Source organism: Pomacea canaliculata, linkage group LG5 (assembly GCF_003073045.1).
Source record: "Pomacea canaliculata isolate SZHN2017 linkage group LG5, ASM307304v1, whole genome shotgun sequence".
Lineage (NCBI taxonomy): Eukaryota > Metazoa > Mollusca > Gastropoda > Architaenioglossa > Ampullariidae > Pomacea > Pomacea canaliculata.
The window spans coordinates 10773057-10799927 of record NC_037594.1 but is presented as its reverse complement, the minus strand read 5'-3'; the positions used below and the strand labels follow the sequence as shown (position 1 = coordinate 10799927).

At 37.8% G+C, this 26871-nt stretch overlaps 1 protein-coding gene across 5 annotated transcripts; it reads right to left on the bottom strand.

Annotated features, from left to right (window-relative positions):
* Nucleotides 1-1310: 1310 nt before the first annotated feature.
* Nucleotides 1311-25711, bottom strand: LOC112563748 (poly [ADP-ribose] polymerase 14-like). 5 transcript variants are annotated; one of them, XM_025238038.1, is made up of 15 exons: nt 25618-25711; nt 22702-22917; nt 21959-22198; nt 19947-21340; nt 18908-19397; nt 17743-17828; nt 16551-16802; nt 15857-16071; nt 14136-14373; nt 12710-12817; nt 12236-12298; nt 6620-6811; nt 5647-5841; nt 3734-4008; nt 1311-2923 (listed from the first exon to the last, which is right to left on the bottom strand). In XM_025238038.1, the coding sequence occupies exons 8-15, from the start codon at nt 15962-15964 to the stop codon at nt 2894-2896; spliced, it is 1209 nt and encodes a 402-aa protein (XP_025093823.1). In that variant the 5' UTR covers nt 15965-16071; nt 16551-16802; nt 17743-17828; nt 18908-19397; nt 19947-21340; nt 21959-22198; nt 22702-22917; nt 25618-25711; the 3' UTR covers nt 1311-2893. The 5 variants fall into 5 exon arrangements, 2 of the variants coding, with proteins under 2 accessions (XP_025093823.1, XP_025093822.1); XM_025238037.1 differs by lacking the exon at nt 25618-25711 and adding an exon at nt 24541-24677; XR_003099117.1 differs by lacking the exons at nt 1311-2923; nt 3734-4008; nt 5647-5841; ... (4 more) ...; nt 15857-16071; nt 25618-25711 and adding an exon at nt 24541-24677.
* Nucleotides 25712-26871: the final 1160 nt, after the last annotated feature.

Here is a 26871-nt window from a genome sequence, read left to right as displayed (position 1 = left end):
CCAGTTCCAGCGACAGTACACACAGCACGTGGCAAAACCCCCGACTACTCCCAGAGACGGGCACAGGTCTCTCCACCAGCAAAAATCTCATCTTCCGCCCCGCCGTCTTCCCAGTCCACATATACCTGTGTGGCAGGTTTCTATAGGCTTCGAGAAACCTCCAGAACCTTTCCCTACCCACGGGCCCAGCGTCCGCGAGATAAAACACGTTACAAAGAGGCACAGCCCTATACCCTGAACTCGGTGTCCACACACCCTGGGAAAATAGCCCCATCCACCTCAAAGAGAACCAAAGAGACCAGAGAGGAAGGGACGCAAGGCTACCGTATAATTAAGGGGCCATAAAACTGGCCAGACCACCGTGGCCAGGGACGAAACTAGGTGGGAATGGCCGCAGGGCCACCCCTTCCTCGCTCCGCTACCCGACGGTGCTGAGCCAGCGATGCGACACGTTCTATGGCCATCTACCAAAACACGGACACATATATACAAACCAAACAGTATAACACAGATAACATGTTGAGTACCAGCCACAGTCGTTGATGATAAAAGAGTAGTGCCCTTGTGTAGTTTTAGAAATGTTACTTTTGCACTTCCCCCTGAGTCGTAGATTGCAATGATACCAGTCTCTCTGTCTCTAAAGAAAACTACCAATATAGGGACTCAGAGTCTTTGCCTGACTTAGGTGAAGTCAAAGCCGACAATTCGCACTAAACCGTTGGTGTCTAGTAAGATGGAAGTCCTCGTGCTTCGCTAGCTTTTCACAAAGTGTAAGGGTTCCTGTCTGATTGGCAAGACTGGGGTATTGGTATGCAACTAATTCGTTACTGGCTTTCTGTGTTCCCCATGACCAGTGCGGCCCCTATGGTTGTAAGCGATAGCAGATAATTTTAGGGCGACAGCGAGTGGGTGGGGGATGTTTTATGTTGGTCAAACGAAAACCGCCAAAGAAAAGGCGTCGCATTATGGGGGAGGGGGGAGGGAGACCACACTCGATGTACCGATGTACTGTCCGGCTGCTTTCTTCCTTTAGGCTTCAACACAGCCTGCAATTAGCATGGCAAACAATACCAACGGACTGTCCCCGATCTGATCGTCAGAGGTGTTACAGCCTCCACTTGCCTCAGGGCCCGCTTTTGTGACGGTGATGACCGTCTCCTCTCTACGTTCCCCTACCTTTCTTCAGTTCTTTGCTCTTTGTGAGGAATTACGTCTCAAATATTGGGGGGGCAAAAGGATATTCCTGCCCCCCCTGTATTTTCCTTGGGGGGGCGGCTGCCCCCGCTGCCCCCCTGGTTCCTACGCCACTGTAACATTTAAAAATTGTCAATATCTATATATGGACCACCGCAGAAAGGGTTTTCAGCATAGTGAATACGGCTGCTACTCTTTGCACAAAAAGTCCATTAATTGTTGCTGTGTGTGAAATATCGCCGAAAATTTACGAAAGAAAAGTATCTTTCCTTACACCGCTTTCCCCAAAATGAAAATAAGATATAAAGAAATAAAGAAAATGCTACGATTTGTGATACCATCACTCCGTATAGCAACCTTTGCAGTCAGCTCTTCCTCGAAGGCAAAGAAACTATATCAACTCGTCGTCACTGTTTCCCAACGAAGAGTTCAAAACAACTGTGACATATTACTTTTTGTAGAAATGTATATGTAATGTTTAAACTATATGCTTTGATCGAGTAGCACATAGACGGTGCTAAAAGCCACTATATATACTATAGCTTGAATATTAGGACTAAATATGTTTTCAATGATCTAGTTTTTTTCTCTAAATAAAAGTATAGTTCAAAATAAAAGTTGAACTATTTTTCTTTGATTCTGTGTTATTTGCAGTTTAGTTTTTGCAACTTTTTACATCTTGAAATGCTTTGCTGTCACTCTTCAAGATATTATTAAAGTTGTGGCACAGATCACAGTTTAAATCGATGGAAATATTTCTCCATTTCAGTGAAGTGCTCGGAACACAAACAACCGCGTGGACCGAATGTAAAGAAAATTAATTTAATCAAACTTTGCTAACGAGCTGTAAAGATGTAGGTAAGAACTGCTTCTGGCTAGGTCCACAGATGGCAGCAATGGTCGACCTACTATATAATGCATGTATAATATTTAATATCATTTCAATAAATACAATTAGGTACTTAGAAAAACAAAAATTGAAACCTTTCTGGTTATTTTGGAAAAAAACTCTAATATTTAAAAGTTTGTATCATTTTCTCAATATTTGTACAATAAAATTGCATTTGCAAATATGTGTTAAAAATGAAGGGTTCCTCAGGTGCATTAAAACAAAGTTTTAAAATCATTGCATCACACCTGTTATGTACTTAATAATCAGGCAAAATATATAACAGCACTAATAATGATAAAATATTACATTATGCTGACAGTACCAATGAACAGAAACAATAGTAAACTCAAAGAATGCTTGTACCACAATAGCACAGCCATGCTGGCCCGATATCTTGCTGGCCAGCTAATTTATGTGAGGAAGATACCCAGCTCCCCTCCCTTGCTACTTTCCCCAACTTTTTAAGTAGTCACCCAGTCAGGTACCCAGTCCCGACAGCTGGGTCGACTTGGGGAAGTTTGCTGCTCCACACGGATGTCGGACTGTCAGCCAAGCCGCCACTGGCCGCGCTAGCTGGAACTGATATTTTACAACACTGGCAGCCACTTAGCGGATCTTCCTCACTGGAAGAAGGCTGGCTCCCTATATCCTAAACACAGAGGCATTAAACCAATGTCAGTCCCAGATCTTGTGCTATGTGGGTAGCTGTCAAGTTCTCACTTTCTTGTAATGGAACTGATTTATTCTGGGTTATTAATGTCAGTTCTTGGTTCAAGTATTCATACCTCTATTTTGATCAGATACCATTTAATGGGCTGGGTAAACCAATGGAGGAAGCTGAAAATAAAATTGCAAGAGAAAATTAGATGCTTTGTAAGGTGTGATAAGAAAAGCATTATGCATACCTTATAAGAAAAAAACATCCAGCTTGTGAGAAGGACTACTGATCTTTCACAATGTCGTTTTCTTATTTCAGTGTAATCAAAGATAAGGGTAAGATTTTGTTAAATTTCTTTCTACCAAGTTCAGTATCCCTTCCTAAGTTTAGTTTAGCTTGAAACTATGCTAGGTCTTTGCAATGTTGGAAATGAAGTAAACATGTAGTTTTACAACCTGAGTTGATATATCTTATGATAGCCCATTTAGACTGATGAATGATACAAAATTTAGTGATTTAACATACATTTAGTGTCATCATGAAAGAAAGAAAAATTTTAATTTTGTTTAGTCACTAAATTCATTTAAATGAAAAAATAAAACTTCCTGACAAAACTGCAAATATAATAAACTTTTCTAATGATGTAAAGTGAATAGAAAAATATTATTGTCTAAGGAGAAAATAAACATGGATATGTCACAGTCAAACATTTTATAGTGAATTCAATGTATAGTAAATCACTGTAGCATAATTAAAAACAGAGATTAATTTTTCTGCATACGCCTCATTTCTGCATCAATTTCATTTATTTGGGCCTTCAACAATCAACATTTCTGGAAAATGTTAACAATTAAATGGGTTGATTTTTCATGAACTGATTATGAGTTAAAAGAAAAAAAAACATATTTTACAGATCAACACAGCTGGAGTCCACAGTGTTTAAAAGTGAAAAGAACATGAATACAATACAATTAGAAAATATTACATACATTAACATAACTCTGGTTGCCAGTAAAATGACTTTGTGCAGTTCCTTCCAATTGTTCTGTAATGCTGCATTGAATGGCATCAATGGCATTTTGACACATCTCTTTGTTGTCAGAAAATATGAAAAGAGACACAGCATCCTGGCTTCTGCTCAGTGTGTTGTGCTGGTCTGGCTTATGCCCTTGACCAGGATCAGTAAAAGAGTAATGCGATACAGCACTGGAATAAGGGATGTTTTCTTTATTTTCTTTTCTCTGTTCTTGGTTTTTAATCTTCTCTGAAACAAAATTAAAGGAAAAACACTATCAAGTGTACATTGGTGTACATCTTGTTAAAATGAAAGAGGCATGCCGGTGTACTTTTTGAGAAAATAAATACACAAATTGTCCTGCTTTTAACCATATAGCATATAATTGTATCTGGTAGCTTTATCACAAAGCAAATTTCATGCATTCTGACTAAATAAGATGTTATTTTATTTTACTACATACAACCCCAACCACTCTCCCTTCCCACTGTCTCCTCCAAAAGGTGCACACCCAATGACGACCTTTCTGTCTACCATCATGAAGCACTGCTGTCAAGTAACTGCTCTAAGCTCATAATAATACATCATATCCAAAATCTGCGTGAATAATTTTCTTTCATGAAAAAAGCATCTCAGAAGAAAGCCAAAACTTTAACATCACAAAAGCAGTAGGAGACATGACCATAACTAATAGGAGAACTAGGAACACATGTTAATTATTCATGTCCTCATATTTCTGTGACATCAAAGATTTTACCTCTTTCTGAGATACTAATGGTGGCATGGTTATCCACAACTGCAAACTCACTAAACCTCTTGTAATGAAAACTGGCATAAGACAGGGTTGCATGTTATCATCAACAATCTTCCTGATGGTCATAGACTGGATTATGCATAAGATGACCCAAGACAACAACATCGGTATCCAGTGGACCTTCACCAAACAGCTAGAAGACCTGGACTTTGCAAATGACATTAGCCTCCTACTTCATCTGCAGCAACATGGACAAACCAAACTGAGTAAGCTAGCAGAGGAAGCAGAGAAGACTGGCTTAAAGGTCAACAGAAAGAAGAGCGAAGTGATGAGAATCAACAACAAGTAGTAACTCTCAATCCAACTTCAAGGGAGAACATCTTGAAAACAGACTGCATCGTGTATCTGGAGAGCATTGTCAACAAGGATGGTGAAGCAGACGATGACATCAAAAGTCGCACTAACAAAGCCAGGCATGCTTTCAACAGCCTGCGCCCCTACTGGAACTCCTGAGCATTATCCTTCTGCAGTAAGACCTGCATCTTCAAAACCAATGTGAAGGCAGTCCTACTGTATGGTTCTGAAACCTGGAGAGAGACAAAAGCCGTCAACAACAAGTTTTAGACCTTTACCAACCCATGCCTATGTCATATTCTGGAATAAGATGGCATGAAAAGATCTCCAACAGCAGCCCATGGAAAAGAACCAATCAGAATGCCACTAGCCAAGGCATCAAAATGCACAAAAAGGGCTGGATAGGACACACCCTGCGCAAACCAGCTGACACCATTGTGAAGATTTCTTTAGGGAAGAGGAAAGTTGTGAGCCCAAAGCAGACTTAGAAAAGAACAGAAGAGAGCAAAGCAAAGGACGTCGGAACCACATCGGCCCAACTGAAGGGTGCTTCCCAAAACTGGGTCTGCCTGCAAGGCGTTGTTGTGGCCCAATGTGCCTCGAGGAGTGAAAATGCATAAACTAAAACTAAACTAATGGTGGCATGTATGTCAAATATGAATAAGAATTATTGATCCAGATTAGGGAAACAGTATCTTGTTCAAAGCTCAGAACAGTTGTTAAACTATTACAGTTAACAGACAGATTCACAGACCAATAATAAAATAACTTTTATGTACCTTTGAAGGGTGGCTGAATTATAATTTTCAAACTTTTGAGTCTTTTTTCCACAGCTTCAACCACTTGTGGAAAAAGTTCATGGCTGTTGACAAGAAGTAGAACATCTTTCACCTGCTTTGGTTTTCTGGAAAACTTGACCACAGCCTCTGCAAGGTTGGTTCCTACTACACTGGGGTTCTCCATCTTTCCTGATCCTTTTCAGAACATTTAAAATGGCTAGCTTATTTAGAAATTTATGGAATATTGCACATACTTTCAAAATTTATCTTCTTATTTGAAATTTTGATTTCTTATTAAAAATGTGTTACATTAAGGCTAACATAAAATGCTGTAAAATGCTGCAGAATTGATGCTACTGAAGGTATTATTAACAACATGTTATCTTTTTCAGAAGCTATACAGAGAAAGACTTCAAGAGACTAGCCAAAAATGACAAAGGGTCTACACCCAAAACTGATATTTCTATCAGCAATGCTAAATGGCTCATTTTCACCAACTTTCAGAGTAGATCTTTTTTAATAAAAAATCCTACTTCGGGACCAATCTGCTAATTACTTTAGTTATTCTTCGGAAAGGAAAAGTGTTAATTGAAGAACCATGAAATAATCATTAAAAGATGAATAGATCATTCAACCATGATGAATCTGAGAGTTAGTGATTTAGCCATTTACCTTTCTCAAAACTGTAGCTACCAGATAGCAAACCATAGAGAATTCTACTTCCATGCTCCATGAATGACAATAGAAAAAAGTAAGCTTAATAATCTAAATAAGCATTTATGTCCACATGAATTTTTTTTTAAATTTCAGTAGGAGTAAATGTCTACTCTGACTCATTATTTTTCTGTAAGAATTAGTCTTTTTATTTCTTAAAATATGTAACAATGAAATTTAACAGGAAAAAACATGTATGTAAATCAAATTCACTAGGTACAAGAAGTTCATGCAATACAATTTTTAAACAATGAAGTACCTTTTCCAATCAATGGGAATGCAATAGAGCATAAAGAACTAGTATCACGCAGTCTTTCAAGGCACCGATAAAGCATTTCATGTGGATTTTTCAGGAATTCATCTAGATCCACATGCAAAACCCTTTTGAATGGTAACTTGTCCTGATGTGGTGTGAGAGCTAGTCCAGTCTTCTTTATTTGCTCCTTATACTCTGCAAGGACAGAAAAATAATTTATTTACTAAGATATGAAAGTCTTAAATTAAGCTGATGGTAATATTGTCATTTGACCTAAAGAATAATTATCCCTAAATTTTTAATGCCAAATTTAAGTGCATACACTTTATTTCCAAATTACTAAAAGATGAAAGAACAGATTTTTACATTCTATTCTGCTTATTATAACTTATAACCACAGATTTAGGGGGTGAGCTCTAGTCACAAACGAGGACGGACATCTATGCATGTGTTCTGTTGTTTTCTGTGATAACTACGACAGTTATACAACAATTCGTAGACCAAACGTTACACTAGATAAGGCTAAAGAAAATGCCATGAGAAAATCAAAGTTTTGGTGTCGTTTGTGGCCGCTTTCTGTGGAGTTTTGAGCATTTTATGGCGCCGCGGACTTGGAACTGCCAGTGCAAAATGTATCCTCCTGGCTATGATCATAGCCAGTTTTTTTTAATGTGTTCTGGAGGTGTGGATACGAACTCTGGTCCAATTGACGACACGATGTGCATGTGCCAAGCGACTGAATGGATCAAAATGTGTAATCAATGAGAAATCAGACCTATTTGTGCAGACAGTCAAGACAAACACTTCCAGCCTCGCTACACATAACACAGGGAATGTTTGTGAAGTGTCTGGGCATCCTACTCCTGAAAGTTTGGCATGAGATATATATTTATTCTCTACCAGTTCTCTATCTCGACTAGAACTTGTTCAACAAAAGTTGGTGTCTCAGAGTGTCGGAGAAACCACTGCCCATCAGATTTCTGAGCAATTTCAGGCCACGCAAAAGAGACTGCACAACATATTAACAGTCTCCAAAAATTATCACTGCAACTAACGAGCAAACACAGTTAGAGAATACAAATCGCATTGTGGCTCTGGAAGTGGAAAATGAACGTCTAAAGAAAGCTGATGGTGAAATTGATAGCTTGGGAGCAGTATCACACCGAAATAATGTTATGTTACTTATGTAACCAACACGTCAGTCTCTGATGGCTAAGTAGAGTGGGCTAGTCGTACCAGAAACAACGCAAAGATCGAATTCCACACTGAAGTTTTTAATTCAGTTTTGCTCAGCGGCTGGCCTAACTTCTCTCTCTCTCCAATTCACAAAGGTCCCACACCACTGTTAGCCCTGCTATTTATTCTCCCTACCCTCGAACATTCTAGACCACCCCCGCGACAAAGACATTCTACTTTGTCACAAAAAAGACATTTTACTTTGTACATTATAACAGTGTTGAACATTGCAGAATATTCTAGAGTCCAAATGCAAAGGAACAAAGACACATTCTAGCTCGTACATTACTACAGCGCTGAACATTCTAGAATCTAGAAACGTCATCCACCCCCGCAGCAAAGACATTCTACCTTGTACACTACTAGAGTGCTACAGTTAAAATCTTTGGCTTGGAAAAGACCAGCCAGGAAAATTATGCTGTATGTGGTCGATCGGACTTCTGAACGAGCTTTGTGGGGATTCATCATGGCAAACGATGACATATAGTACGTGCACACCGCAACCGAGACAGGATCCTTCACACCTCGGCTTCTGATCGTGAAGTTTCAAAGATAGTCGTACAAAATGCGTCTTACTGGAAGTAAATCCCTCCGAGACAAACAGAGCGGAGGGAGTCTGAGTGGCAAATGACCTGACCAGGCGGCAGGCGGATTGTTTACAAAGAGACCGTGACGAGGGCAAGATTGCCTTCTATAAAAATGGGAAACTTCACGTGGAAGACAGACGGTCCCTGCTACAATCACCCACAATCTGCAATACCGGTGAAGAGGGAGAGATCTCTGAAAACTTGCAGTCTCTTAGTTGCCAACTCCCTGTCGGCCTCCACAGCCCTGTCGATATGCCAGACAACAAGAGGAAGTCGTACCCCTGTGACGACGACGACAACAACAACCATCGCCACGCAAATGACGTCACAAGATCCCGAAAATGGAATAACTGTGCAATCACCCACTACGCTGGGAAAACACGGGCATTACACGGACGCAGAGAAGGAACTCCATCCCAAAAGCACGTGCGAGCTGTGAACACCAGCCAAGCTCACTACGTCACGAGATTAAAACTAGCCACGTCCCCTCGTGCTACTCAACAGCCATTGCCAACAAGCTGGACTAGGCAACCGCCACAAACATTTAGTGCTAGTGAAAAAAAAACCCATCTAAATCCGATATACGGAACCGGACACGAACAGACATTCCTGACACGAGATATAAGGACGGCCGTGGCCCGAACAGTTTAATTACCCTGGACAAAGCGGTTATTACCAATAATTGTAGCTGCAATCCGGATGCCCTAACGAAGAGAGATTTCAAATTTTTATCGTATAACATTGAAGGACTGTCCTGCATATACAACAACGTCAATAATCTATGACAGTTTATTGGTGAATTTCATTTCATAGCATTTCTAGAGACTTTCTGTGTAAGTGTCAACCCTGACGCTTTCCCAAATCATGAACTGTTTATTTCTCCAGGTTTCAAGTTCACTGAATCTGCTAATCGCTTTTATGGTGGGGTTATAATCCTAGTCAACAAAAAATATTCCACTTAGTCACCAAATTAAGGTGGAGTTCAATAATGTGATAGTTTTGTGTATGTAAAAGGAACTGACTCAAACGGAGAATGATATTTTGATAGAAGCCTAGATTCCCCCCCCCCCCCGTCGATTCACCATACTATAAAGAAAATGAAATTTATAATGGTGTCTCTATATGTTGGAAGACTGCATATCCTGGAAGTGATTAGATCCCTAAGCGAACACCCTTTTGTTGTTTTAGGTGATTTCAGTGCTAGAACTGTTGCTGAAAATTAATGTTTCTCATTATGAAGACTTATTTGAGAACATGGCAACCAACACTGAATTATGCTCAACAGATTCAGCTAGTCAGTATAATCGAACCTCATCTGATACTGTGATAAACTCGTTTGGAAAATACTTATTACAAGTCTGTAATGATCGATTTCAACTTTTTATTGCCAATGGTCTCACTATTGGAAGCTTTTTATCTATATATATATTTCTAACACAGGATGTAGTGTGATAGATTATGCCATGGTGTCAAAATCTTTGTTTAGAAAATGCAAAGTTTTTAATCTTATCCCACAGACAGAGTTCAAACGTATGCCAGTTGAGCTCCCCATTTGCTTGAGTTTTATGTGCCAACCTTAGGTGAATTTGAAAAGCCAACGTCCTTTGAGTTAAGATTACATTCAGAAGAAGTAAAGAGGTGTTTTGATGAAGCAACCCGTCTTATCCAAGAAGATTTTGATAAGGAACTTCTTAGGTTTAAAGAAGGTCTCAGACTAGCTGGGAGTTGTATGAAGAGGACTATAAGGAGTAGCATAGATGCAACAGAAAGAACGTTTGGTTTGATTTCGAATGTAGAAATGCATGGAAATTACTTCAGTAAAACCAGAAGGGCTAGTGCTAGCTTATCTTATATAGCATAGCGATCGAGAGAAAGGAATATAAAATTAAACTTTGCTTCAAAAAAAGAAAGGTAACAACAAAATACAAGTACTTAACACTCCGAAAAACAGAACGTCTAATTCAAAATTGTTTGGGGGAGAAACTTAACCCTATCACCATGGAAGAAGTAGTGGGGGCAGTACAATCTCAAAAGAATAGTAAAGTAGCATGGCCAGACGAGATGACTTTTTATACATTCCTTAAGTACTATATCTTCCCTTTTTTGGTCTCCTTTTTTAATCACCTATTTAATCAGGGAAAATTTCCTGATGGACTGAAGCCATTATTCAGCTCTTAATGAAGAAAGGTGACATTAATCAACCGGATAATTACGTACCGTGGTAGTTCTCTTCTAAACATCTGCAGTAAAATCTACAATTCCATTCTCAACAAATGCATTAATGACTGGATTGAGGAAAACAATACAGTTGGTGAGGAACAAGCTGGTTTCAGGAAAAAACATAGACCAGTAGGCCACTTGTATTTATTGTAATGCCACTGATACAAAAGCAATTGTCAGGCACAAAAAACTTTTTGTAGCTTACACTGAATTTTACAAAGCCTTTGACTCTGTAACGAAGGAAAAACTGTAGCATGTACTCCAGAAGAATGGTATGCATAGAAAAATGTACAGAGCCATCAAAGCTATGTATGAAGTTATTAAAGCTAGAGTGAGAGTTGGGGGAGATTTGATGGAGTATTTTAATTATCCTAGAGGTCTTAAACAAGGAGAATTTTGTAGTCCTGTTTTGTTTTCCTTGTTTATAAATAAATTAACGACAGAAAGGTACTCGCGGCATCTGGCTTTCGTCTGATTTGATACAGTTGATTATTTTATTGTTTGCTGACGATACTGCATTAGTGTCCGATACGGTAGTGGGTCTGCAGAATCAACTTAATGCCTTGAGTCAAGTTGCCAAATGTCTGGACCTTGTGGTGAATAAAGATAAATCTAATGTGCTCCGATGTCCTTTGTAACAAATAAAGTTTTATTGTACACAACCATTTCACTGTATTGATGCCGGCACAGTGGAGGAGTCAGGAAGGGTGCATTTCCTATCAGTTTAATACTCTTTTCTTCTTCTTGGCCAGCAGAGAGGAAGGAAGAGTCAGTGGGCTGGGTCTGGGATTTTCCAAAAGGGTTACATGAAAATATATTCAATGGGAACAATAAACAACCTAAACTAATCTTATTACAGTAGAAGAAGAGCAAACAAGAACATGGTCTGTGACAGATGTGTCTTTTTGAATTGCCATCTTCATGGATTGACGAGAAATGAAAACATTCCTTTACAAACTGTACATGTTCTTCTTGCATGACTGGCTCATCCCTGAGTAGACATACAGGGACAAGAGAAACTGGTTACATATTTTCAACAAAATATTCTCCTTCAAAATAAGGATAAAAAGTAGCCCCCAAATATTGCCAAAAAAAAAAAAATTAAGCTATTAAGTATAATGCCCCAAATTCTAAAAAATAATGTTTATTATTATCTTGTTATAAGCAAAATGCCTTATATCTATATTAATATCCAAAAGTGTTGTTATATTAATACCTCCTGCTTGTAATATGATGAGTGCAGCTTCATTAATCTTAAAAGAGTACCAGTAAGTGAACAGAACCATGATTATTACATCACTAGCACAAAGAAGAAGAAACAAAGAATGTAATTTTATTATGTAATTTTATATATGTCCCAAAGTCGGGTAGCTGAATTGGAATGACATTCTGTTTAATAGGTTAACAGTGAAGGCCAATTCATTGACTAAGAAAGGAAAATAATTAAGATACTTGCTGGTAATGTCACAGCACAAAGTTATTAGTAAGAATACTTCAAGTTTTTTCCTACAAATGTTTAATTGAGAAAAAGTCTTAATGTTTCATTAGCTCTGAATTAAGTAAAAAAGTATCTCACTCTTTTTAGAGCACTCTGTCTGCAGGTGGGGACAACGGTGTGCGATTGTTTTTGCAACACTTCCTGCAACAATTGTGTATCATGCAGTTCCTCTCACTCAGACTAATATTAATGAGCAATTTCTCCATAAACATATAACTTTTCTTTCATCAACTTTGCTTCTGTTTAATGAAAATGATTTGTATATGAAGATTAGCATGAAGGAATATGACCCCCCCCAAAAAAAATTATCACATCTCACACTAGTAACTATCCCCTTTGATTGTTCTTTAATGTCAGCATTTATTTTATGTTTCATATTTAGGCTTTTTCTTATGGTAAGAAGTATGGAAATTTATCATTTATCTTTTTAAAGTAAACATTATTCTACTTTTCCATATATAACAATCAAATCATGATCTATTCAAACATATAAATAATCAACAAAAAAAGATCCAGTGAAATGACACTTAGAATATAAAAATTTTATCTTACCTCTTGTTAAATCAAGTTTTGAATTTGTACTGTTGACGATCATGTCACATTTTTCAAGTGTAATGTCACCAACTTTTACAGTCAGCTTAACAGATTCCACTTGAAAGCCTGATGAAAGATTATTTTCTGTCTTTATGAAATTGATTGTTAGAGTTTGCTAGAAGTGATCTTTCAAAGAAAACCCACATTGAGTTATATAGTAAGAACGATAAAAATGTAGAAAGAAAATTAAAGTCTCCTCAAATTTGATAATTACTCAGAAGCTTTTACCACAGTTTTACCAGAATGATCTGATCACATTCAGTCTTAAGTATTATAAATATGCATTTAACACTGTTTACTTACTGTAACATTACAAAAGCAATAGAAGACATGACCATAACTAATGGGAGAACTAGGAACACAAGTTAATTATTCATGTCCTCAAATTTCTGTCATCAAAGTTTTTACCTCTTTCTAAGATGCTAATAGGGCATGATTATCTACAACTGCAAACTCACTAAACCTTTTGTAATGAAAACTGGCATAAGAAAGGGTGGCATATTATCACCAACAATCTTCCTGATGGTCATAGACTGGATTATGCGCAAGACAACAACACCGGTATCCAGCAGACCTTCACCAAACAGCTAGAAGACCAGGACTTTGCTGATGACATTAGTCTCCTATTTCATCAGCAGCAACATGCACAAACCAAACTGAGTAAGTTCACAGGAAGCACAGAAGACTGACTTAAAGGTCAACAGAAAGAGGACCGAAGTGATGAGGATCCACAAGCAGAAACTCTCAATCCAACTTCTAGGAAACAACATCCTGGAAACAGATCCCGCTTCATGTATATCTGAAGAGTATTGTCAGCAAGGCCGGTGGAGAGAACGATGACATCAAAAACCGCATCAACAAGGCCAGGCATGCCTAATCCCACCTGAACTCCTGAGCATTATCCTTTCGCAGTGTGAATGTGAAGGCAGTCCTACTGTATGGTTCTGAAAGCTGAAGAGTGACAAACACCCTTAACAAGTTTTAAACCTTTACCAACCGATGCTTATGTCATACTCTGCAAATAAGATGGCCTAAAAAGATCTCCAATAGCAGCCTGTGGAAAAGAACCAACCAGAATGTCACTAGCCAGGACATCAAAAAGGGCAGATGGGGCTGGATAGGACATGCCCTTCACAAACCAGCCAACACCACTGCCAGGCAGACACTAAATTGACTGGAACCCTCAGGAAAGAGGAGATTTGGGAGATCAAAGCAGACTAGGAAAAGAACAACAGAGAGTGAGGAAAAGAAAAGTAGAGGGTGAGGCAAAGGATGTCGGAACCACATGGACGAAATTGAGGGGAGGCTGCCCAAAACTGGGTCCTCTGACGAGGTGTTGCGGCCCTATGCTTCTTGAGGAGTAACGAGGAATAAACAAACTTACTGTGATGAGATGAAAAGACTTTAGCTGAATTTCCATGGCTGGTACATTGCTGTTGAGGATAGTGTTGATTATTTGATGTTTCTGAGCCATGTCTTCCCCTTTGTCCCCTTCCTTTTCTCTCCTTATGCATTTCGGAATACTCTTTTCCTGACATGTGGGGATAGCAAGACTGCATATAACCATATACCCCAGGACTCAGTCTTTGAGTATACCACTGGTTATGCTCTTGAACAAAAACCTGCAATTTCAAGAAATATAAATTGCTTTCAAATGTGGGTTAGGGGTAGTGAGGTTTGGGACTTAACTCTTTCTAATAAAAGAAAATTATAAGATTCATAAAACATGCATCACTTCTATCATTTTTTGCAGATGGATTACTGCAAACTCTCTTTTCATAGATCTTCTGGAAAGTGAGTCCCTGTCACCAATATAGTGAGGATTGGCTGTCCTGGGTCCAGAGTTAATCTTGGACACACTGTTCTTTCTCTGCAATGGGGGATGTGTTTACAGGACTGGCTGATTTGCTGTGATATAGTCTTAGTAGGTGGCTTGGTGTAAAACACCAATTTCCCTTTCCTCCTTCTTAACCACCTACTTGAGCAACTTAAAAGGGTTCAAACCAATGCTGATTGTATTGTACTCCTAAGGTAAAAAAAGTTGACCATGCTACACCTCTTCTTCACGAGCTTTGCTGGCTACCAGTCTGAGCTTACATAAATTACAAGATCAACTGGCTGCTGTTTTTTTGTATGGAGAATAGCCGTATGCAATTGGAAGCGGTACACCCCTATCAGTTCTGGACACCTCCCATCTCTCCCTGGCAAGTATGATCACAGCCACATGACTAAATAAAATAAGGGTTTAAAGGCAGGGTCAAGTGAGCATGAGGGTCTGAGAGAGAGAGAATGACATACACATGCAGACAGCATAGGGAGAAGCAATATCCTACCATGTATTAGAAGTTACAAGAATACTTTTCAGAGACACAAAGTATGTTCAGAGTAATTGTTCTACCATTTCAACCAGCCAGTACTGTCATCATCAAATTAGAACAAATTACCTCTATCTATAATCTGTTACACTGATTGTTTCCCAACGGATGATGATACACCATGTTACAGTAGGTCACATGGGCAAATTGCGTAAGCTTGTGCTGTTTTAATGATGACAGAAGGGATTATTTGGGGAGGGAATGAGAGTCCATCAAGGAGGTGACTTTGCTCTATGTGTAATTGTTGGGTTTGTGTTTTAGATACGAAAGTCACTGCAGTTTCTCAGGAACTTGGTAATTGTAAATTTATTGAAACAAGTCTGCTTTTTCCCATATGATTAACAGCTCTAAGTCTCATAGAACTTATCAGGAAGAGGAGATTAATTGATGCTGATACAGGCAGGTTTTGCGATTTCTTTGTAGTTTTTGGTCAGAAATTACATTTAAAACAAAACTGTTCTAATCCAATGCTTTTGTCACTTCACATTCACCAGAAACCTACTCTTCCTTCAAAATGTATCTTAAAACTTACCCTTGTTGATGTGTGAAAGTATGCATTCACGTGTGTTTACAAGTTCTTCTGTGTCTGCTATATTTCTCTAGCAAAGATAGGTACTTTATAAATACTTTATTATGTGACTAAATGTAGACTTCACAAGCATGCTATGATGTTAACTTGTATGAATAAACACATCATAGAACTGCACCATATAAAAAAAATTCATCTCACCAGTTCCATTTCTTTGTCATGAAAAATGACAATTTTTACAATTTCAAGGGAAGAATGAACTTGCTCTAGGTAGTCTGCTATTGTTGTCATCATAATCCTGGACACCATCTCTGGAGGATAACCAAGTGCGCCTGTTCCCAGAGCCGTAAATGCCAGACATCTACAGGAATGTCTCCCTGCATTTATCAGGCTTTTTTCAACAAGTCATGCAAAATCTGCCAAACCGAAATAAAAACACTGAATATGTAGTGATTTTTTGCCATCAAAGAATATCTTGCAACTTTACTGGTTAGTAATTTTGTAAAAGCACTATCTTTGATAACAAAAAGAAGAAAAAAAAAATAAATTTAGAATTTTTTTTTTTAATTGAAGAAAGTAAAAAAGAATATGCCTGACAGGCATACAATGAAAAGAACTAGTTTTTAACTAGGGTGGAATACATAACATTTTCACAGTTCATATAAAATTCATGCAATTGTTGGACATATGAACAGAAGACAACAATAATTTTAAATAATAATCAGTAAACTAAGATGGTGAGAAAGTTACAAATTGTAAGATGTTTTCACAAATCAAGCTGTCACAAAAAAACCCAAGCCATTCTAAAATTGCAAATTATTCTGTTGGATTACCATGATGAATGACCTTATTTGTGTGGATTAATTTATAATATTTAAGTTACATTAGAACAAACCTTTGATGCCCCAGGCCCCCAAGAGGGAAGGTTCAGATAGAAGATGTGCTTAGCTTTCAAATTCCCACCACTGCCTATCAGAATACCTTCCATCTCAAACAGTTCCATCCGGTTCCCAATTGGGTCACCCCACCAGCCATCACCTCGTAAAGTTTTTTCAACTCGTGAGCCACCATGGTATGACAGTGATGAGGTAACCCTATTCTTGCTAAGATCAAGATCACTGTCAAGTGGTACTACAATGGCATCTGCCTGAAACAATATAAGAATGTAAACTGTGAATTATACGTCTATGACTAGAGTTAATGCACATATTTACAAGCATGGATTTAAAAGTCAACATGTCTATGTGGATAAAATCAAGTACATAAGCAAACACATCAATGGATAAGATATCCATTGTACATGTACATGTTTAGGTGCATTAATAATCTCAGAAAAGATTAGCTTTGTGGAAACGATGAATGTGTACAGACATGTAGATATACACATGGGGTTGAGTTTACAGCAATCCCCACTCTTTCTCATCTAACTCAATTTCATATGACATTTGTGAGTGTTTGAAAAGTCTAAGTCAAAAGTCATCAGAGTTTAGAGACTAATAATAATGTGAACTTATAACGTGTAGCATCACAACCAAAACAGATTACACTCTCTGCAATGTTGTGTACATATATCAACATATATATATATAAAATGGGTGATGAACTGCCAAGCACTTTTTACATGTTATGGAGTGATTTTTTCATGCTACATCAATATTCTGATATCATCACAGTGAGAAAATATAACAAGAAAATCATTTTTCTTAACACACTGATAACTGCAGCTGCATGTAAATTACAGACAAAAGGTTACAGGTGAATGATATAAAAAGTATGAACCATTGCAATGGCTTTGGATCTGTTCAGATGCTTAATGAGGGTCTTGATGAGACACTTTCTGTGTATGCCTGAAACTTTGTCAACCATCCTTCTTAGAGTACACATAAACTTACAATTATTCTTGTTTATACAGTACAATATTTCTGACTGCCAACTATCACAAGTCTGTGAAATTAACAAGTAGTAGAAGTAAATTTAACACTCAAAATCACAAGTCAGCCTCATGGAAAAATTTATCTTGAGAACTTGAATCAAGAAATTATGAAAAACAAAAATATGAGCAAAATATTAAACAGAGCAACACTTACCTGGATGATACAAATATCTCCAGAAATGACTTGAATACTGTCTTTCTGAAGTGTTTTTTTAGTTTCAACTGGTCTTCCCTGCAAACCTTAACAAAGGATGATAAGAGAATATGTTAATGAAGCATGAGATGATTTTTATCATTTTCTTTGCCTAGTGGTATTTGTTGGTGTACATCTTAAGAACAGAAAGGGAGTATTCATCCAGATTTGGGAAATTAGTACCTTACACTAAGTTTTATCCAATCATTTGCACCTCACTAATTCTCTGACAAGTGTGAAACAAGTGCTTAATTATTTCACTACACTGAGGCCAACATGTCACTTACTGATGAAGCTAACTCAAATGAAGTGATAGATTAATAGTTGACAACAAAATTACATATCCAGGAAAAATTAACAGAGAAACACTGGGCACATAACCTGGCTGGTATCTTCAGTAACATAAAGCAAAGAGTGTGCGTGTATGGCAATGATTGGTTGAAACTTGTGTAAATTCCATATCATTTTTTGATGCTCATCAAAATTTAGTGAATACTCCTTTCATCTATGAAATATCATAGCTATCATTTGGTTCATGTTTGTTGCTCCAAAGCATGTTTATTTTCCTATTCTGAGATGTGAAGGTTTTTAGGAAAACAAACTACTAAATAGAGCAACTGCAATACACATACTGTATAGAGCAAATGTGGACATTATCATAGGGTACCCTGTGAATGAAACAGAAAGACTGAGATAAAGGAAAGTGAGCAGGAGGGGCGAGTAAGGGATTTGTGGCACCTGGCACCACCACAACTATCTCCCTTTCACTATAAACAACCAGCAGCATCTTCTCTCCCCCTTCATTTGATATACTCCACCTGAATGCACTCTAGTCTAACAGTCTTTCAAGAGATAGTGCATCACTAAGGTGATGCCAGAGACTGTGTCATGTGTGTGTGTAAAAGGACAGAAATCTCCCTAAAGTCATCTCTTCTCATACAAGCATGATCCCTCACTCACTACCCCCCCCCCACAAACTCCTTCCCTCTATGCTTTTCCATAAAAGTATGTAACTTATGTTTTATAGTTGAGGGCACATATGGCAGACTTAAGTGTCAAGATAAAAGGAGCTTAAGCATATTAAAAATAAAGGGAGGGGAAAAATATATTAAAAGAAAATGCTTACTCTCCTGTTTACAGGCCACATACTGGTGAATCAAAAGATCTGGATCATTAAGCTTGTCCATTTCATGCTGAAATTCAAGTTCAAATTCAAACCCTTTGAAACAGGCTGGTCTGCTAGAGCACAGAAATATATTGTTTGATGTGACTGCTTTTTGAAGTCTGAACCCTTTCTCTGTATCACAGCTTCTCTGATGAAAATAGCTTAAAATTCCATCCACTATAGCCTCACTGGCATCATGAACTGCCATGGGCTCATGGGTTCCATCTACACCAATAGCTTGGCATTGCAAGACTTGTGAAATGATGCTTTTCTGCAGTCATAAGAATGTCATGAACCAACGTTTTCAAACAATCTCCTTGCATGGAGATTTCATTTTCAAATGGAATGTTGATGACAGCTTTACATGGCAATCTACCAGATTGCACAACATGCACACCTCTTTGTACAGGAGTCTTGCAGATGTCTACAGCCTGCAGTTTTGGTCGTGCACCTTAAATTACAATAAAAATTAGAATTAAACTTTTATCAGTAATGTGGCAAAAGAAAAAGAAAGTCATCAGGAAATAAAACAACAACAAAAAAAGGCACACACACAAAGGAAACATGGTCAATATTCAGAATTTGCTTTGCAGCAGCAAGCATAAAGACAGTGACCCAAATGAGAAAGGAATTTTTTGAAAATCATAGGGCCAAAGGAGATTGAAAGGAATGGTAATCAAAAATGCATCCTCATTAAGTGGATGGAAAAGTCTTTAGACAAGCATCATGAACATTTCTGTGTACCTGGCATTACAACCTTACTAGGAAATCTTTTTTCATGCTGCAGGTTGCTTTGACAATATTCGCCATCACAAGTTTCTTGGACAGCATGCTTGGTTGTTACACATTCACACCTTTCGGTACTATAGTTGTATGTTATACAAACAGAAATCTAACAAAATGTGTGTGTCCAAGAGTGAGTGAATAAGTGAGAAAGGCTGTCCTTCTAGTCTTCAGAAGACTACTAACAATATCATAAGCATTAGCTTGTTCATATCACCTTTTTCTTCAAAGTTCTCAGTGCCACTTGCAGAAGCTGACATTGCATAGTCGTCGTCCCTGTGAAAAAGGTACTGAACAATGGCATCTGTCTTCATACTGCTGACATCTCCATCCACGAGGTGAAAAAAAGGTGCATTATGCGAACTCTTGTACGACTTAATTACTGCTGCTAACCTTAATCCCCAAGCTTCAAAAGTCCCATCTTCACATCTAATCCTTCCATCTGGCAAGTCTGTAATGATGCATTTGTTCTCTCTTTCCGCTTTTTTATCAACTTTTGCCAAGATTCAGATTCATGAAGTTTTTAACCCATAGTGGTAGAAAATTTCACGTCTGCAAAAAAATTCTTTGCAAAACTTTTTGAGAAAGCCTAATGCATTTCTGACACCTGCTCTGAATCCTGAAATGGTGCAGCCATCACTGGTGAATGTAATGATACTGTTATCCGCCCCAGTTTGCATCTGAAGGTCAGTTAGTTTATCGCTATGATACAGCTGCAGATATGTTTTTTCCTTTTCAGTTAATTCCAGATATTCTGTCATGTGTGAATTACTGAGAAACTGACTCACACAACTTTTAGCTTCTCAATCAGGTCTGCAGGAGCAAATACCATAATAGCACTGTTTGTGTTCTTTATAGACTGCAAATACTTTCCCTCCAAAATCTTCCTCAAGGTCTTTAGTTAAAAATCTGTCCCATTCTGTTGTGGTCAAAAGATCTCTTTCTGCATTGCTTGTGACACTGATGTCTTCTCTCATAAGGAAATTTTCCAGCATCTGATCAATGGAGATGGAGCTTTTGCATGTTTTAATGCAAATTTCTTTGCCCTGCTACCATCTGCTGCATCTCGCACAGAAATAATATAACCAAACTCTTCTATTTCCTCTCTAATTTTCGTGAAGATTTCATTCCATTCTGTAAATTCCTCTCCTACTTTACTCAAGTATTTAGAGGTTGCCTGCATCCTTACAAGGTTTTTCAGCAAATTATCAATATTTTCAACTGCTCCCTGGTTTTTACCCTCAATTAAAAGTTTATCACCTTCCTCTTTGATGCTGACTTCTTGAAAAAGATCTGAATCCACTTCACTTAACACCTCTATAGTGCCTCGATAAACTCTGTGCATTCCTTCAACATATCTTGTGCAATTTTCATTGGCTGTCATTTGCTGCTGTTTTTGTGTTTCAAAGCATTGCATGTTGTGATCTAAGGAATTTGAAGTACTTTCCAAATCTCTTCTCGCATGATATTCATTATCAGCTGCTGAAAGATTTCCCTGGGCAGGTTCAGGTTCTTGTTCTGAAGGCAGGGAGTCTAAATCAGGATCAAAGGCTTTCAACTCCAGCTGGGTGCCTTCAAGACAATGTGTCCGTTGCAAAATCTTCTCTGCCACTGAAATATTTAAATTAAACAACTTTACCAGAAAAGCTAATATGCCACCTATAATCATAGATGTGCTAATGTAAATATAAAAGTTTGATGAAGTGGGAAAATCTGTGCTATTTTAACTTTCCAACATAAACATAAATCTTCTGAACTAAAGTAAGAAAATTTGTCTAAAGAAAGAAAATGTTTTAAATACTAAATCTTCCATTTCTGCAGGATCTCTCCTACCTATAGGAATTAAATAATGAAATCTCAATAGTTTATACCACTACTTTTATACTTCATTAAAGAGCACAAAATCTTTTCAGAATTTATTTCATTAAATATCTCTAAAAGCTGGGAATATATGGTTAAAAAAAATACAAATCTCCTTCAGAAATTACCAGCACAACTGTGATGGTAAGGACTATTTAGCGAATTCTCTCACTGACTATGAAGCTGATGTCATCCGTAGTCAAATGGGCAGTCAACTTGCCCCATTAAAGAGATCAAGAAAGGTGCAAACAATATCAAAAAATTACTACACTAGTATGCTGTCCAGTGAATGTGCACTGTAATGATATATATATATACACATATACAATTTTGAAGCATGGTCTGGGTCCTTGGTAAAACTGGTTTCACCTTCTTTACTGCTGAATTGAACAAGCAGAAATTTGTGTGCTGGGTCTCTCTTCATTATTGTAGCACTCTGATCTCCGCCACTACGTCGAGTATTTTTGAAGTAGTACACAAAGCAATCATCTGTCGTTTTAGGGAGTGGATTGGAAACCAGGATGACACCTCCTTCAAAAGTCCTTTTGACTTCTAGAACCATCTCTTCTAATGGCTTTTCTGAACATGTTCTCTGAAGAGTAGTGAAATCTGCAATAATAACGAAATACTTAATCACTGTTTTAAATAATAGATATGGGGGAAAAAGTTTGAAAATAACCATGTGTATCTTCCATTTTTTTAAACGAGTTCAAATTCAAAATAAATCCCAAGCCACAGACAAAGAAGTAGATCTATCTCAGTGATAGCTACATATTATTAGTGATGTCTAGGTCTACGGAAGCAGGTTTCAGGGATGGCATGTAGCCTGGGGTAGCTACAGATTATTAGGGATATCTAGGTCTACATAAGCAGGTCTTGGGGATGGTATATGTAGCCTCAGCAGTTCTCTTCAGGTGATTACGAACCAAAGATCAAGAAGCCTAAGAGACAGCTGTATAAACGCTTGACCATAGCTACAGAGTCAGCTAAATCATTTGAATTATTTCTGGCAGATGATGTAATCTTAGAAACTTTTACTGGATCATGATAAAATTTTTCACCAGCCATCCACCCACCTACACAAATATTCCTGTTCTATATTCAGTACTTACCTTGAGCTTCTGTAAAACAAATTATTGCTGCATTACCCATGCAGGCAACTTTCAATTCTTTCACACTGCAGTCCCATATAGATTCCAGGTAATTAAGAAGGTGGTCTTTACTGAATTTATGGAGAGAATCATGCTTCACACGAACTTGAATACAAGACTTATTTGTGGACGTCTGCATTGTTGAGTAGATTGCTTATCGTTGGCATCAGTTAGAACCTTTCAACATTAGAACAAAAATAAAAAAATTAATTCTTTTTCTGTTAGGGTGACTGTATTATATGCAAGATTGGGTGAATGTGTTTGGTTTTTTGCATGTTTGTTTGTGAGTGTTGGACAAATAACAGTTAAGTTTTTAGACAGTCCACTTCATAACAACAAAACAAGAATTAAGTCTAACAAGCATGCTCTTTATAATGCAGATAAAAAAATATTTAAATCCATAAATACAGTAGCAGTGTTCAGTTTTCATGACCTGTTTAACATCTCCTTTTATCTTTTTTCATTACAGTATTCATACCAGAAGACTTTCATTAATCAAATTCATAGAAACAATCTACAATACAATCTATCTTTTCAAAAGATAAAAGATTCCAGAAACTGTTGTTCAAATGTAAAGTAGGAAATAAGTGTATTCTATAACTGGAGCAACTTTTTGTGAGAAGAGAGATGTTCTTATATTGGTAGGGTAATGCTTAGTAAAAATGCTACCCTCAAAAGTTTGGGTTGGCATGTCAATGATTCATTGAAAAATTTGTGCTTATTAATATCATCAAAGCCATTAATAATTTCATGAATTAAGTCACCTTGTAGTCATCTACTCTTAAGTAAATGAAACTTTAAATATTTTAATTCATCTTATCCTTACATTCAGTTAGTAATCTTATTAAGGGTCTTTTGACCCTTTCCAACGTGGATGCCTTTTTTAAAGCAAATAATATATGCACCATGGTCACCAAATTATATTTTCACAACTAAAAACAGTACTCCAGAAATTAAAAAAGACTTACCTATAGCCACAACTCACACGAAATGCCGTGTACTACTTTAGCAATATAATTTTGCAGAGATATTTTAATGTTTTTCTAATAATTTCAATTAATTTCTTTTTCGATATCACTTATAATTATATATACCCTGAATCTGAGAGCCAAAGGCAGAATAATTGTCAAATATGAAACTCGATAATTCGGTCGGGTCTGATTTTTTCTGCTTACCAACATATATCTGTGTCAATTCATTTAGTTTCATCCCACTTTAACACGTTATAGAAGCTTCGCTGATTTTTTTAAAAATAATTAAATCAGTGAAATCGTTCGATCTCTTATAGTCTTCCGTGTAATCATATCATATCATCAAGGTTGACATATGAGAGATAGATGCATCTTTAGATAAATGAACATGACTGCATGTCTAAATTACATAACTTATTCAGACATTTAATTATGTCCAAAAAAGAAAAATGTGAACTGAAGACCGAATTAAATAGAATGCGTACAGTGCGTACGTGTTTGTGCACTCGAAGGATTATCTGTCCCTGGCTAGTTTCGTTTTCACGTCGTACGCTTTAAGATAAAAACATACATTTGTTTTCGGGCTGATCTGAAAAATCTCAGAAAACTATAGAAATATCACAGGAGGAAATAAAAAAAGAAAAGATCAATCCAAAAATATAAGAATATTCAGTCAAGACAAAATTAACCCTGTTTAATGCCCAAAGCAGATTATAAATTGTTCCAGTCACCGAAGGGCTATAAATATATTCGCACTAAAAGCAATTAATTATACTTAAGAAGAACTTCTGGATGCCTTACAAATATATATATAATGACATTATGGTACCTTAGTGCTGATGTGGTTGCGATGATTTCTCAATCTGGAACATCATCAGGGCACAGAGGCCGAAAAGCAAATCACGATAGGAGAAAGGGAAGTAAAAAAAAAAATGCTATTCCCAGACAACTATAATTCAGTCTACTCATCAGATATGCTACATGGGAATACTTGTACTTTCTGTTTCGATTTTGTGAAGTATGCTATATGTAGTATATACGTCCGTGGGTTATTTGTGTCTGGATTTTCCACGTTACTGAGTTGAAATGTTTATAAGTATCTGTCAGTTGTGGGGGTTTATTTTTAGGGTCAGCGGTAGTGGAAATTATAGGCTGAGGGTAGTTAATCTTGTTGCGTCTGGGATAAATACCATTTTGTCTTAGAGGATGTTTTATTTTAATTAAGGAGGGAAATCTACATAAGGATTTTAAAACGGTTAATAAGTATAGGTTGCATGTATGTCAAGTGCATGGGGAGGAGGGCGCCATTTCGCAACAATTTTACAAAACAAAAATGACCGCTGTAGGCAATACATGTACACATCCAGAGGACACATCTCAGAATGGCGCACATGTACGATTTTCTCTTTAAAATGTTTTATTAAATTATCTGTAGCTGGTCTGAAGACATTCCTCGCTAAGTTTAACACTGCTGCCCCTATATAGTACCAAATCAGTCCGTTTCTATCTTTGGTGTTCCAGGGTGTGGTTTGAGTGACGCGAGCAGCTTTTCAGCAGGACCACGACACCTTGCGGTAAAATGGTACTTCTCTTGTACTCAGAACCAAAGTTTTGCTGCTTTTCCAAGCATGACCAGCCACCTTCCGGTAAACAGGTGCAAGCACTGACTTTTGCCTACTATTTATACTGGACACAGGGCCGCCGAGAGCCAGCTCGGGCCCCGGGACAGACGACCTCTCCGGGCCCCTTGTACTTGTAATCGTAAATTATTTTCCCAGTATATAATGTATGTTTACAATTCGAATCTCAATATCTACACTCAAACTCAACTAATGCTTGGGTGTTCTGTCCTTAGACCTTTCTTTAAAAGAAAAAGAAAAGAAGAAGAAGAAAAAAATCCACTGACCAAGGCCGGGCCCCCTTGACAGCCGCGGGCCCGGGTACACCAGACCCCTGTCCCCCCCTCTCGTCAGGCCTGACTGGACAGGTTTATATCTAAGCTCTCCGGTTTAGGTGCTGTCACCCGCCTCGCGCGACCAAGTGATGGCGGTGGAGGGAACAAGCGAAGTCAGCGGCACACGTTGCTATGAACAAGCGCTCCTTCAATTTTTTATTTTTGAGTTTGGTTGGGTTTTTTTTTGCCTTCTATATCTCGATCTGTTGCTGTCTCTGTATAGCTATAGTCTGTTTGAAGATGTATGATGAATTTGTATTTTGAGTTTGTGCACATTTCTCAACTGCAATGTGCTTTATTATGATGACGGACGCGTGTAGCGATACAGATTCATGATTATATGCACTTCAAAAGAATCTTGATGAGTTGTATTCAGTTCAGAACGCAGTGGACGAACCTCTCCTATGTCTGCCTGCGTAGAAGAAACGAAGAAAGTGCATAACACAGTGACATTATAGTGTCTTCGAGTGTCTGACCGGAGACGACAACCCGAAACCCATCTTAATACATTGTAGAGACAGGCACATAAAATTCAGCAGGCCGTAAGTGATGTTTAACTAAAGAGATAATGAAATGTAAAGTTCGGCACAACACTGCTTTCATTGTACCAACCGTCTCTGGGCACTAATGTTCCATAAATCTAAATATGTATCATACACCCTCACAACATGTCTTAAATCGTAAAAAAACCCCAACAACAATCACACAAACAAAGCACAACTAACGTCTCTACTTGGGGACAGACGTTGTACTCTAAATGACGTTGTTTCTGGGAACAAGCGACCTCTCAACACAATGTCACTATCTCTGGGGACGAGCAACAAATTAAACTTCTCAACATATCAAACGCTGCCTCTTGGGGTCAGACGTCTTCCTGGGCCACATGCTCCAGGATACCCATAAAATAAACAATAAACAAAACAACATAAAACAACTTTTCATGCCATCAGCCAGCTAGCCTATTAGTCTGTGGCATTAGACCCACACACTCGATCGAGGCCCGTCTGCATGCCCCGCAGACTGCGCCTATTGACAGTTACAAACGAGAACAAAATTACTCATTCATATCTATTGAAAAAAATACATACAAAATTCAACATACAAAAAACCCGAGATGTGCAAAATTACAAAAACCGCATCTTTCTCAGCAGACGCGGCCTCCACTCCCCCACACTCGCCGTGTCTCCTCGGGAAGTGAAGTGCTCT

Excerpts from the sequence above, each read along its gene's own strand:
- LOC112563748 (XM_025238038.1), bottom strand. The coding sequence starts at position 15,964 with ATGGTGTCCAGGATTATGATGACAACAATAGCAGACTACCTAGAGCAA. Across the intron at positions 4,009-5,646 it reads AATTCAGCCACCCTTCAAAG|AGAAGATTAAAAACCAAGAA; the intron begins GTACATAAAAGT and ends ATTTTGTTTCAG. Across the intron at positions 2,924-3,733 it reads GCAACCAGAGTTATGTTAAT|CTTCCTCCATTGGTTTACCC; the intron begins GTATGTAATATT and ends TTTTATTTTCAG.